This window comes from Oncorhynchus gorbuscha, unplaced genomic scaffold, assembly GCF_021184085.1.
Source record: "Oncorhynchus gorbuscha isolate QuinsamMale2020 ecotype Even-year unplaced genomic scaffold, OgorEven_v1.0 Un_scaffold_2333, whole genome shotgun sequence".
In the NCBI taxonomy this organism is placed as follows: domain Eukaryota; kingdom Metazoa; phylum Chordata; class Actinopteri; order Salmoniformes; family Salmonidae; genus Oncorhynchus; species Oncorhynchus gorbuscha.
Window position 1 is genome coordinate 48,671 of NW_025746877.1, and position 14,329 is coordinate 62,999.

Genomic DNA, 14,329 nt, shown 5'->3' on the forward strand with positions numbered 1-14,329 from the left:
AACAGGGTCTGTTCTATAGAGGTAACAGGGTCTGTTCTATAGGGGTAACAGGGTCTGTTCTATAGAGGTAACAGGGTCTGTTCTATAGAGGTAACAGGGTCTGTTCTATAGAGGTAACAGGGTCTGTTCTATAGAGGTAACAGGGTCTGTTCTATAGAGGTAAAGGGTCTGTTCTATAGGTCAGGGTCTGTTCTATAGAGGTAACAGGGTCTGTTCTATAGAGGTAACAGGGTCTGTTCTATAGAGGTAACAGGGTCTGTTCTATAGAGGTAACAGGGTCTGTTCTATAGAGGTAACAGGGTCTGTTCTATAGAGGTAACAGGGTCTGTTCTATAGAGGTAACAGGGTCTGTTCTATAGGGGTAACAGGGTCTGTTCTATAGAGGTAACAGGGTCTGTTCTATAGAGGTAACAGGGTCTGTTCTATAGAGGTAACAGGGTCTGTTCTATAGAGGTAACAGGGTCTGTTCTATAGAGGTAACAGGGTCTGTTCTATAGAGGTAACAGGGTCTGTTCTATAGAGGTAACAGGGTCTGTTCTATAGGGGTAACAGGGTCTGTTCTATAGGGGTAACAGGGTCTGTTCTATAGGGGTAACAGGGTCTGTATCTACAGGGTCTGTTCTATAGAGGTAACAGGGTCTGTTCTATAGAGGTAACAGGGTCTGTTCTATAGAGGTAACAGGGTCTGTTCTATAGGTAAAGGGTCTGTTCTATAGAGGTAACAGGGTCTGTTCTATAGAGGTAACAGGGTCTGTTAGAGGTAACAGGGTCTGTTCTATAGAGGTAACAGGGTCTGTTCTATAGAGGTAACAGGGTCTGTTCTATAGAGGTAACAGGGTCTGTTCTATAGAGGTAGGGTCTGTTCTATAGAGGTAACAGGGTCTGTTCTATAGAGGTAACAGGGTCTGTTCTATAGAGGTAACAGGGTCTGTTCTATAGAGGTAACAGGGTCTGTTCTATAGAGGTAACAGGGTCTGTTCTATAGAGGTAACAGGGTCTGTTCTATAGGTAACAGGGTCTGGTAACAGGGTCTGTTCTATAGAGGTAAAGGGTCTGTTCTATAGAGGTAACAGGGTCTGTTCTATAGAGGTAACAGGGTCTGTTCTATAGAGGTAACAGGGTCTGTTCTATAGAGGTAACAGGGTCTGTTCTATAGAGGTAACAGGGTCTGTTCTATAGGGGTAACAGGGTCTGTTCTATAGAGGTAACAGGGTCTGTTCTATAGAGGTAACAGGGTCTGTTCTATAGAGGTAACAGGGTCTGTTCTAACAGGGTCTGTTCTATAGAGGTAACAGGGTCTGTTCTATAGAGGTAACAGGGTCTGTTCTATAGAGGTAACAGGGTCTGTTCTATAGAGGTAAAGGGTCTGTTCTATAGAGGTAACAGGGTCTGTTCTATAGAGGGTCTGTTCTATAACAGGGTCTGTTCTATAGAGGTAACAGGGTCTGTTCTATAGGTAACAGGGTCTGTTCTATAGAGGTAACAGGGTCTGTTCTATAGAGGTAACAGGGTCTGTTCTATAGAGGTAACAGGGTCTGTTCTATAGAGGTAACAGGGTCTGTTCTATAGGGTAACAGGGTCTGTTCTATAGAGGTAACAGGGTCTGTTCTATAGAGGTAACAGGGTCTGTTCTATAGAGGTAACAGGGTCTGTTCTATAGGTAACAGGGTCTGTTCTATAGAGGTAACAGGGTCTGTTCTATAGAGGTAACAGGGTCTGTTCTATAGAGGTAACAGGGGTCTGTTCTATAGGGGTAAAGGGTCTGTTCTATAGGGTCTGTTCTATAGAGGTAACAGGGTCTGTTCTATAGAGGTAACAGGGTCTGTTCTATAGAGGTAACAGGGTCTGTTCTATAGAGGTAACAGGGTCTGTTCTATAGAGGTAACAGGGTCTGTTCTATAGAGGTAACAGGGTCTGTTCTATAGAGGTAACAGGGTCTGTTCTATAGAGGTAACAGGGTCTGTTCTATAGAGGTAACAGGGTCTGTTCTATAGAGGTAACAGGGTCTGTTCTAGGGTCTGTTCTATAGGTAACAGGGTCTGTTCTATAGAGGTAACAGGGTCTGTTCTATAGAGGTAACAGGGTCTGTTCTATAGAGGTAACAGGGTCTGTTCTATAGAGGTAAAGGGTCTGTTCTATAGAGGTCTGTTCTATAGAGGTAACAGGGTCTGTTCTATAGAGGTAACAGGGTCTGTTCTATAGAGGTAACAGGGTCTGTTCTATAGAGGTAACAGGGTCTGTTCTATAGAGGTAACAGGGTCTGTTCTATAGAGGTAACAGGGTCTGTTCTATAGAGGTAACAGGGTCTGTTCTATAGAGGTAACAGGGTCTGTTCTATAGAGGTAACAGGGTCTGTTCTATAGAGGTAACAGGGTCTGTTCTATAGAGGTAACAGGGTCTGTTCTATAGAGGTAAAGGGTCTGTTCTATAGAGGTAACAGGGTCTGTTCTATAGAGGTAACAGGGTCTGTTCTATAGAGGTAACAGGGTCTGTTCTATAGGGTCTGTTCTATAGGAGGTAACAGGGTCTGTTCTATAGAGGTAACAGGGTCTGTTCTATAGAGGTAACAGGGTCTGTTCTATAGAGGTAAGGGTCTGTTCAGGGTCTGTTCTATAGAGGTAACAGGGTCTGTTCTATAGAGGTAACAGGGTCTGTTCTATAGAGGTAACAGGGTCTGTTCTATAGAGGTAACAGGGTCTGTTCTATAGAGGTAACAGGGTCTGTTCTATAGGGTCTGAGGTAACAGGGTCTGTTCTATAGAGGTAACAGGGTCTGTTCTATAGAGGTAACAGGGTCTGTTCTATAGAGGTAACAGGGTCTGTTCTATAGAGGTAACAGGGTCTGTTCTATAGAGGTAACAGGGTCTGTTCTATAGAGAGTCTGTAACAGGGTCTGTCTGTTCTATAGAGGTAACAGGGTCTGTTCTATAGAGGTAACAGGGTCTGTTCTATAGAGGTAACAGGGTCTGTTCTATAGAGGTAACAGGGTCTGTTCTATAGAGGTAACAGGGTCTGTTCTATAGAGGTAACAGGGTCTGTTCTATAGAGGTAACAGGGTCTGTTCTGTTCTATAGAGAGGTAGGGTCTGTTCTATAGAGGTAACAGGGTCTGTTCTATAGAGGTAACAGGGTCTGTTCTATAGAGGTAAGGGTCTGTTCAGGGGTCTGTTCTATAGAGGTAACAGGGTCTGTTCTATAGGTAGGGTCTGAGGTAACAGGGTCTGTTCTATAGAGGTAACAGGGTCTGTTCTATAGAGGTAACAGGGTCTGTTCTATAGAGGTAACAGGGTCTGTTCTATAGAGGTAACAGGGTCTGTTCTATAGAGGTAAAGGGTCTGTTCTATAGGGTCTGTTCTATAGAGGTAACAGGGTCTGTTCTATAGAGGTAAGGGTCTGTTCTATAGGGTCTGTTCTATAGAGGTAACAGGGTCTGTTCTATAGAGGTAACAGGGTCTGTTCTATAGAGGTAACAGGGTCTGTTCTATAGGGGTAACAGGGTCTGTTCTATAGAGGTAACAGGGTCTGTTCTATAGGTAACAGGGTCTGTTCTATAGAGGTAACAGGGTCTGTTCTATAGAGGTAAGGGTCTGTTCAGGGTCTGTTCTATAGAGGTAACAGGGTCTGTTCTATAACAGGGTCTGTTCTATAGAGGTAACAGGGTCTGTTCTATAGAGGTAACAGGGTCTGTTCTATAGAGGTAACAGGGTCTGTTCTATAGAGGTAACAGGGTCTGTTCTATAGAGGTAACAGGGTCTGTTCTATAGAGGTAACAGGGTCTGTTCTAGGGTCAGGGTCTGTTCTATAGAGGTAGGGTCTGTTCTATAGAGGTAACAGGGTCTGTTCTATAGAGGTAACAGGGTCTGTTCTATAGAGGTAACAGGGTCTGTTCTATAGAGGTAACAGGGTCTGTTCTATAGAGGTAACAGGGTCTGTTCTATAGAGGTAACAGGGTCTGTTCTATAGAGGTAACAGGGTCTGTTCTATAGAGGTAACAGGGTCTGTTCTATAGAGGTAAAGGGTCTGTTCTATAGAGGTAACAGGGTCTGTTCTATAGAGGTAACAGGGTCTGTTCTATAGAGGTAACAGGGTCTGTTCTATAGAGGTAACAGGGTCTGTTCTATAGGGTAACAGGGTCTGTTCTATAGAGGTAACAGGGTCTGTTCTATAGAGGTAACAGGGTCTGTTCTATAGAGGTAACAGGGTCTGTTCTATAGAGGTAACAGGGTCTGTTCTATAGAGGTAACAGGGTCTGTTCTATAGAGGTAACAGGGTCTGTTCTATAGAGGTAACAGGGTCTGTTCTATAGAGGTAACAGGGTCTGTTCTATAGAGGTAACAGGGTCTGTTCTATAGGGGTAACAGGGTCTGTTCTAGAGGTAACAGGGTCTGTTCTATAGAGGTAACAGGGTCTGTTCTATAGAGGTAACAGGGTCTGTTCTATAGAGGTAACAGGGTCTGTTCTATAGAGGTAACAGGGTCTGTTCTATAGAGGTAACAGGGTCTGTTCTATAGAGGTAACAGGGTCTGTTCTATAGGGGTAACAGGGTCTGTTCTATAGAGGTAACAGGGTCTGTTCTATAGAGGTAACAGGGTCTGTTCTATAGAGGTAACAGGGTCTGTTCTATAGAGGTAACAGGGTCTGTTCTATAGAGGTAACAGGGTCTGTTCTATAGAGGTAACAGGGTCTGTTCTATAGAGGTAACAGGGTCTGTTCTATAGAGGTAACAGGGTCTGTTCTATAGAGGTAACAGGGTCTGTTCTATAGAGGTAACAGGGTCTGTTCTATAGAGGTAACAGGGTCTGTTCTATAGAGGTAACAGGGTCTGTTCTATAGAGGTAACAGGGTCTGTTCTATAGGGGTAACAGGGTCTGTTCTATAGGTAACAGGGTCTGTTCTATAGAGGTAACAGGGTCTGTTCTATAGAGGTAACAGGGTCTGTTCTATAGAGGTAACAGGGTCTGTTCTATAGAGGGGTAACAGGGTCTGTTCTATAGAGGTAACAGGGTCTGTTCTATAGAGGTAACAGGGTCTGTTCTATAGAGGTAACAGGGTCTGTTCTATAGGGTCTGTTCTATAGGGTAACAGGGTCTGTTCTATAGAGGTAACAGGGTCTGTTCTATAGAGGTAACAGGGTCTGTTCTATAGAGGTAACAGGGTCTGTTCTATAGAGGTAACAGGGTCTGTTCTATAGAGGTAACAGGGTCTGTTCTATAGAGGTAACAGGGTCTGTTCTATAGAGGTAACAGGGTCTGTTCTATAGAGGTAACAGGGTCTGTTCTATAGAGGTAACAGGGTCTGTTCTATAGAGGTAACAGGGTCTGTTCTATAGGAGGTAACAGGGTCTGTTCTATGTTCTATAGAGGTAACAGGGTCTGTTCTATAGAGGTAACAGGGTCTGTTCTATAGGGGTAACAGGGTCTGTTCTATAGAGGTAACAGGGTCTGTTCTATAGAGGTAGGGTCTGTTCTATAGGGTCAGGGTCTGTTCTATAGAGGTAACAGGGTCTGTTCTATAGGGTCTGTTCTATAGAGGTAACAGGGTCTGTTCTATAGAGGTAACAGGGTCTGTTCTATAGGGGTAACAGGGTCTGTTCTATAGAGGTAACAGGGTCTGTTCTACAGGGTCTGTTCTATAGAGGTAACAGGGTCTGTTCTATAGGGGTAACAGGGTCTGTTCTATAGAGGTAACAGGGTCTGTTCTATAGAGGTAACAGGGTCTGTTCTAGGGGTAACAGGGTCTGTTCTATAGGTAACAGGGTCTGTTCTATAGAGGTAACAGGGTCTGTTCTATAGAGGTAACAGGGTCTGTTCTATAGAGGTAACAGGGTCTGTTCTATAGAGGTAACAGGGTCTGTTCTATAGAGGTAACAGGGTCTGTTCTATAGAGGTAACAGGGTCTGTTCTATAGAGGTAACAGGGTCTGTTCTATAGAGGTAACAGGGTCTGTTCTATAGAGGTAACAGGGTCTGTTCTATAGAGGTAACAGGGTCTGTTCTATAGAGGTAACAGGGTCTGTTCTATAGGGTAACAGGGTCTGTTCTATAGAGGTAACAGGGTCTGTTCTATAGAGGTAACAGGGTCTGTTCTATAGAGGTAACAGGGTCTGTTCTATAGAGGTAACAGGGTCTGTTCTATAGAGGTAACAGGGTCTGTTCTATAGAGGTAACAGGGTCTGTTCTATAGAGGTAAGGGTCTGTTCAGGGTCTGTTCTATAGAGGTAACAGGGTCTGTTCTATAGAGGTAACAGGGTCTGTTCTATAGAGGTAACAGGGTCTGTTCTATAGAGGTAACAGGGTCTGTTCTATAGAGGTAACAGGGTCTGTTCTATAGAGGTAACAGGGTCTGTTCTATAGAGGTAACAGGGTCTGTTCTATAGAGGTAACAGGGTCTGTTCTATAGAGGTAACAGGGTCTGTTCTATAGAGGTAACAGGGTCTGTTCTATAGAGGTAACAGGGTCTGTTCTATAGAGTAACAGGGTCTGTTCTATAGAGGTAACAGGGTCTGTTCTATAGGGGTAACAGGGTCTGTGTTCCTGCAGTGGTCTGAGGAGCCGTAACAGTCTGCAGCTCACCTGACAGGGTCCAGAGAGACGGCTACCAGGCCTCCACACAAGGACAACTCATAGGACCAGCTCTACCAGGAGATCATCAACTTCTTCGACAAGGGCAAGGTACCTAGAGGGAGGGGGGGAGAGGGTGGAAGGGTGATGGACGGGGAGAGAGGGTGTGTTTTAGAGAAAGTGAGTGTTGGTGAGAGAGGGGGTGGTGAGAGGGGAGGTGGTAAGAGATAGAGGGGAGGTGGTGATTGGCCCTCCTCTATAAGCCCTCTATTGGCCCTCCTCTGGAAGTCCTCTATTGGCCCTCCTCTATAAGCCCTCCTCTGGAAGCCCTCTATTGGCCCTCCTCTATTGGCCCTCTATTGGCCCTCCTCTATAAGCCCTCTATTGGCCCTCCTCTGGAAGTCCTCTATTGGCCCTCCTCTAGAAGCCCTCTATTGGCCCTCCTCTGGAAGCCCTTTATTGGCCCTCCTCTATAAGCCCTCTATTGGCCCTCCTCTATAAGCCCTCTATTGGCCCTCCTCTATTGGCCCTCCTCTGGAAGCTCTCTATTGGCCCTCCTCTGGAAGCCCTCTATTGGCCCTCCTCTGGAAGCCCTCTATTGGCCCTCCTCTGGAAGCCCTCTATTGGCCCTCCTCTGGAAGCCCTCTATTGGCCCTCCTCTGGAAGCTCTCTATTGGCCCTCCTCTGGAAGCCCTCTATTGGCCCTCCTCTGGAAGCCCTCTATTGGCCCTCCTCTGGAAGCCCTCTATTGGCCCTCCTCTGGAAGCCCTCTATTGGCCCTCCTCTATAAGCCCTCTATTGGCCCTCCTCTGGAAGCTCTCTATTGGCCCTCCTCTGGAAGCCCTTTATTGGCCCTCCTCTGGAAGCCCTTTATTGGCCACCCTCTGGAAGCCCTCTATTGGCCCTCCTCTGGAAGCCCTTTATTGGCCCGCCTCTATAAGCCCTCTATTGGCCCTCCTCTATTGGCCCTCCTCTGGAAGCCCTCTATTGGCCCTCCTCTGGAAGCTCTCTATTGGCCCTCCTCTATAAGCCCTCTATTGGCCCTCCTCTGGAAGCCCTCTATTGGCCCTCCTCTGGAAGCCCTCTGTTGGCCCTCTCTCTCTCTCTCTCTCCTCCTTGCCCCACCAACCGCCTTCCCTTCTTCTCTCACTCTCCCTCCCATCCTCCTCTCTCCCATCCTCCTCTCCCTCCCATCCTACTCTCTCCCATCCTCCTCTCCCCCATCCTCCTCTCTCCCATCCTCCTCTCCCTCCCATCTTCCTTCCTCCATCCTCCTCTCTCCTCCCTCCATCCTCCTACTCCTCCCTCCATCCTCCTCTCTCTCCCCCCTCCCTCCCTCCCATCCTCCTCTCTCCCTCCATCCTATCCTCCTCTCTCTCCCCCTCCATCCTCCCCTCTCCCTCCATCTTCTCTCCCTCCATCCCATCCCCCTCTCTCCCTCCTCCCTCCATCCCATCCTCCTCTCTCCCTCCTCCCTCCATCCCATCCTCCTCTCTCCCTCATCTTCTCTCCCTCCATCCCATCCTCCTCTCTCCCTCCATCTTCTCTCCCTCCATCCCATCCTCCTCTCTCCCTCATCTTCTCTCCCTCCATCCCATCCTCCTCTCTCCCTCCTCCCTCCATCCCATCCTCCTCTCTCCCTCCTACCTCCATCCCATCCTCCTCTCTCCCTCCTCCCTCCATCCCATCCTCCTCTCTCCCTCATCTTCTCTCCCTCCATCCCATCCTCCTCTCTCCCTCCATCTTCTCTCCCTCCATCCCATCCTCCTCTCTCCCTCATCTTCTCTCCCTCCATCCCATCCTCCTCTCTCCCTCCTCCCTCCATCCCATCCTCCTCTCTCCCTCCATCTTCTCTCCCTCCATCCCATCCTCCTCTCTCCCTCATCTTCTCTCCCTCCATCCCATCCTCCTCTCTCCCTCCTCCCTCCATCCCATCCCCCTCTCTCCCTCCTCCCTCCATCCCATCCTCCTCTCTCCCTCCTCTCTCCCTCATCTTCTCTCCCTCCATCCCATCCTCCTCTCTCCCTCCATCTTCTCTCCCTCCATCCCATCCTCCTCTCTCCCTCCTCCCTCCATCCCATCCTCCTCTCTCCCTCCTCCCTCCATCCCATCCTCCTCTCTCACTCCTCCCTCCATCCCATCCTCCTCTCTCCCTCATCTTCTCTCCCTCCATCCCATCCTCCTCTCTCCCTCATCTTCTCTCCCTCCATCCCATCCTCCTCTCTCCCTCCATCTTCTCTCCCTCCATCCCATCATCCTCTCTCCCTCCTCCCTCCATCCCATCCTCCTCTCTCCCTCCTCCCTCCATCCCATCCTCCTCCCTCCCTCATCTTCTCTCCCTCCATCCCATCCTCCTCTCTCCCTCATCTTCTCTCCCTCCATCCCATCCTCCTCTCTCCCTCCATCCCATCCTCCTACTCCTCCCTCCATCCTCCTCTCTCTCCCCCCTCCCTCCCTCCCATCCTCCTCTCTCCCTCCATCCTATCCTCCTCTCTCTCCCCCTCCATCCTCCCCTCTCCCTCCATCTTCTCTCCCTCCATCCCATCCCCCTCTCTCCCTCCTCCCTCCATCCCATCCTCCTCTCTCCCTCCTCCCTCCATCCCATCCTCCTCTCTCCCTCATCTTCTCTCCCTCCATCCCATCCTCCTCTCTCCCTCCATCTTCTCTCCCTCCATCCCATCCTCCTCTCTCCCTCATCTTCTCTCCCTCCATCCCATCCTCCTCTCTCCCTCCTCCCTCCATCCCATCCTCCTCTCTCCCTCCTCCCTCCATCCCATCCTCCTCTCTCCCTCCTCCCTCCATCCCATCCTCCTCTCTCCCTCATCTTCTCTCCCTCCATCCCATCCTCCTCTCTCCCTCATCTTCTCTCCCTCCATCCCATCCTCCTCTCTCCCTCATCTTCTCTCCCTCCATCCCATCCTCCTCTCTCCCTCCTCCCTCCATCCCATCCTCCTCTCTCCCTCCTCCCTCCATCCCATCCTCCTCTCTCACTCCTCCCTCCATCCCATCCTCCTCTCTCCCTCATCTTCTCTCCCTCCATCCCATCCTCCTCTCTCCCTCATCTTCTCTCCCTCCATCCCATCCTCCTCTCTCCCTCCATCTTCTCTCCCTCCATCCCATCATCCTCTCTCCCTCCTCCCTCCATCCCATCCTCCTCTCTCCCTCCTCCCTCCATCCCATTCTCCTCTCTCCCTCATCTTCTCTCCCTCCATCCCATCCTCCTCTCTCCCTCATCTTCTCTCCCTCCATCCCATCCTCCTCTCTCCCTCCATCCCATCCTCCTCTCTCCTTCCTTCTTCTCTCCCTCCATCCCATCCTCCTCTCTCCCCCCATCTTCTCTCCCTCCATCCCATCCTCCTCTACATCCCCTCCTTTCCTGCCACCCCAGTATCACCATAAGCCACAAGAAAGACAGACAGACAGACAGTAGATAATGTGCCTGCATGATGCCATTCTGTAAAAACAGGAGGAGCAGACCATTCTCAGATGACTCAATCTGGAGAAATATCTGTCTGTCTGTCCCATCTTCAGCAGAGCAAGGTACCGCAGGGGCTTTAGTCAGGAAGACCTCCCCGATACTACTGAAGATGGGGAGGTTGGAGAGCGAGAGGGAGGAGGGGATGAGGTGGGAGAGAGAGGGGTGGGGTGGGGGAGAGAGAGGGAGGGGAGGGAGGAGTAGGCAGGCAGCTAAATGCAATGACTAATATATATGACTGTTCTCTCATATCCTGTGTATGTGTGTGTCTCTGTGTGTGTCTCTCTCTCTCTCTCTCTCTGTCTGTGTGTGTGTGTGTGTGTGTGTGTGTGTGTGTGTGTGTGTGTGTGTGTGTGTGTGTGTGTGTGTGTGTGTGTGTGTGTGTGTGTGTGTGTGTGTGTGTGTGTGTGTGTGTGTGTGTGTGTGTAGATGTGGGAGGAAGCCATCGTACTAGGAAAGGAGCTGGCAGACCAGTATGAGAATGAGATGTTTGACTTTGAGCAGCTCAGTGCCTCCTTGGTAAGTTCAATCTAATCACGTGGTATATTCTACTGGTATAGAAACTGTCCTCTTGTTGTAGGAGACCTGGTATATTCTTCTGGTATAGAAACTGCCCTCTTGTTGTAGGAGACCTGGTATAGAAACTGTCCTCTTGTTGTAGGAGACCTGGTATAGAAACTGTCCTCTTGTTGTAGGAGACCTGGTATAGAAACTGTCATCTTGTTGTAGGAGACCTGGTAAAGAAACTGTCATCTTGTTGTAGGAGACGTGGTATATTCTACTGGTATAGAAACTGTCTTCTTGCTGTAGGAGACGTGGTATATTCTACTGGTATAGAAACTGTCATCTTGTTGTAGGAGACGTGGTATATTCTACTGGTATAGAAACTGTCATCTTGTTGTAGGAGACGTGGTATATTCTACTGGTATAGAAACTGTCCTCTTGTTGTTGGAGACGTGGTATATTCTACCTGTATAGAAACTGTCCTCTTGTTGTAGGAGATGTGGTATATTCTACTGGTATAGAAACTGTCCTCTTGTTGTAGGAGACGTGGTATATTCTACCTGTATAGAAACTGTCCTCTTGTTGTAGGAGACGTGGTATATTCTACTGGTATAGAAACTGTCATCTTGTTGTAGGAGACGTGACGTGGTATATTCTACTGGTATAGAAACTGTCATCTTGTTGTAGGAGACGTGGTATATTCTACTGTTATAGAAACTGTCCTCTTGTTGTAGGAGACGTGGTATATTCTACTGGTATAGAAACTGTCCTCTTGTTGTAGGAGACGTGGTATATTCTACTGGTATAGAAACTGTCCTCTTGTTGTAGGAGACGTGGTATATTCTACTGGTATAGAAACTGTCCTCTTGTTGTAGGAGACGTGGTATATTCTACTGGTATAGAAACTGTCATCTTGTTGTAGGACACGTGGTATATTCTACTGGTATAGAAACTGCCCTCTTGTTGTAGGAGACGTGGTATATTCTACTGGTATAGAAACTGTCATCTTGTTGTAGGAGACGTGGTATATTCTACTGGTATAGAAACTGTCCTCTTGTTGTAGGAGACGTGGTATATTCTACTGGTATAGAAACTGTCCTCTTGTTGTAGGAGACGTGGTATATTCTACTGGTATAGAAACTGTCCTCTTGTTGTAGAAGACCTGGTATATTCTACTGGTATAGAAACTGTCCTCTTGTTGTAGGAGACGTGGTATATTCTACTGGTATAGAAACTGTCCTCTTGTTGTAGGAGACGTGGTATATTCTACTGGTATAGAAACTGTCCTCTTGTTGTAGGAGACGTGGTATATTCTACTGGTATAGAAACTGTCCTCTTGTTGTAGGAGACGTGGTATATTCTACTGGTATAGAAACTGTCCTCTTGTTGTAGGAGACCTGGTATATTCTACTGGTATAGAAACTGTCCTCTTGTTGTAGGAGACGTGGTATATTCTACTGGTATAGAAACTGTCCTCTTGTTGTAGGAGACGTGGTATATTCTACTGGTATAGAAACTGTCCTCTTGTTGTAGGAGACATGGTATATTCTACTGGTATAGAAACTGTCCTCTTGTAGGAGACATGGTATATTCTACTGGTATAGAAACTGTCCTCTTGTTGTAGGAGACATGGTATATTCTACTGGTATAGAAACTGTCCTCTTGTAGGAGACATGGTATATTCTACTGGTATAGAAACTGTCATCTTGTTGTAGGAGACGTGACGTGGTATATTCTACTGGTATAGAAACTGTCCTCTTGTTGTAGGAGACATGGTATATTCTACTGGTATAGAAACTGTCCTCTTGTAGGAGACATGGTATATTCTACTGGTATAGAAACTGTCATCTTGTTGTAGGAGACGTGACGTGGTATATTCTACTGGTATAGAAACTGTCATCTTGTTGTAGGAGACGTGGTATATTCTACTGGTATAGAAACTGTCCTCTTGTTGTAGGAGACGTGGTATATTCTACTGTTATAGAAACTGTCCTCTTGTTGTAGGAGACGTGGTATATTCTACTGGTATAGAAACTGTCCTCTTGTTGTAGGAGACGTGGTATATTCTACTGGTATAGAAACTGTCCTCTTGTTGTAGGAGACGTGGTATATTCTACTGGTATAGAAACTGTCCTCTTGTTGTAGGAGACATGGTATATTCTACCTGTATAGAAACTGTCCTCTTGTTGTAGGAGACATGGTATATTCTACCTGTATAGAAACTGTCCTCTTGTTGTAGGACACGTGGTATATTCTACTGGTATAGAAACTGTCCTCTTGTTGTAGGACACGTGGTATATTCTACTGGTATAGAAACTGTCCTCTTGTTGTAGGAGACGTGGTATATTCTTCTGGTATAGAAACTGTCATCTTGTTGTTGGAGACGTGGTATATTTTACTGGTATAGAACTCTATGTATTATCATATGGACAGCACCTTGACATGGGTGCTTTCAGTGTGTGTGTGTGTGTGTGTGTGTGTGTGGGTGGGTGTGGGTGGGTGGGTGGGTGGGTGAGTGTGTGAGTGCGTGCGTGCGTGCGTGCGTGCGTGCGTGCGTGTGTGTGTGTGTACACATGGTATTCTGCATCCAGTACATTAAGTCTTCCTGAACGTTACTTCCTGTTACAGAGGAAACAGGCTCAGTTCTACGAGAACATTGTGAAGGTGATCCGGCCCAAGCCAGACTACTTCGCTGTGGGATACTATGGAGTGGGCTTCCCTTCCTTCCTCAGGGTAAGTAGTACCTGGGTCCTACACACACAGGCTCAGCAACACACACACACACACACAGTCCATAGTTCTGCAGCCATCTGTTGAGAGAGTAAACAGTAGAGTCCCCTGCCTCAACATTCAATACATTACCTCAGCCAGTAGAGTCCCCTGCCTCAGCCAGTAGAGTCCCCTGCCTCAACATTCAATACATTACCTCAGCCAGTAGAGTCCCCTGCCTCGGCCAGTAGAGTCCCCTGCCTCGGCCAGTAGAGTCCCCTGCCTCGGCCAGTAGAGTCCCCTGCCTCGGCCAGTAGAGTCCCCTGCCTCGGCCAGTAGAGTCCCCTGCCTCGGCCAGTAGAGTCCCCTGCCTCGGCCAGTAGAGTCCCCTGCCTCGGCCAGTAGAGTCCCCCTGCCTCGGCCAGTAGAGTCCCCTGCCTCGGCCAGTAGAGTCCCCTGCCTCGGCCAGTAGAGTCCCCTGCCTCGGCCAGTAGAGTCCCCTGCCTCGGCCAGTAGAGTCCCCTGCCTCGGCCAGTAGAGTCCCCTGCCTCGGCCAGTAGAGTCCCCTGCCTCGGCCAGTAGAGTCCCCTGCCTCGGCCAGTAGAGTCCCCTGCCTCGGCCAGTAGACCTCCTGCCTCGGCCAGTAGAGTCCCCTGCCTCGGCCAGTAGAGTCCCCTGCCTCGGCCAGTAGAGTCCCCTGCCTCGGCCAGTAGAGTCCCCTGCCTCGGCCAGTAGAGTCCCCTGCCTCGGCCAGTAGAGTCCCCTGCCTCGGCCAGTAGAGTCCCCTGCCTCGGCCAGTAGAGTCCCCTGCCTCGGCCAGTAGAGTCCCCTGCCTCGGCCAGTAGAGTCCCCTGCCTCGGCCAGTAGAGTCCCCTGCCTCGGCCAGTAGAGTCCCCTGCCTCGGCCAGTAGAGTCCCCTGCCTCGGCCAGTAGAGTCCCCTGCCTCGGCCAGTAGAGTCCCCTGCCTCGGCCAGTAGAGTCCCCTGCCTCGGCCAGTAGAGTCCCCTGCCTCGGCCAGTAGAGTCCCCTGCCTCGGCCAGTAGAGTCCCCTGCCTCGGCCAGTAGAGTCCCCTGCCTCGGCCAG

The 14,329-nt window shown here is 48.8% G+C and overlaps 1 protein-coding gene across 1 annotated transcript in view; it reads left to right on the plus strand.

The window, feature by feature from the left end:
• LOC124025666 (dedicator of cytokinesis protein 1-like) overlaps positions 1-14,329 on the plus strand; it is a gene marked incomplete at both ends in the record, with an annotated part of 64,588 nt that overhangs the window by 35,725 nt on the left and 14,534 nt on the right. The window contains 2 exons of the mRNA XM_046339003.1: positions 10,462-10,551; positions 13,165-13,269. Coding sequence (XP_046194959.1) covers positions 10,462-10,551; positions 13,165-13,269 — 195 coding nt within the window. The remainder of the gene's footprint in view (positions 1-10,461; positions 10,552-13,164; positions 13,270-14,329) is intronic.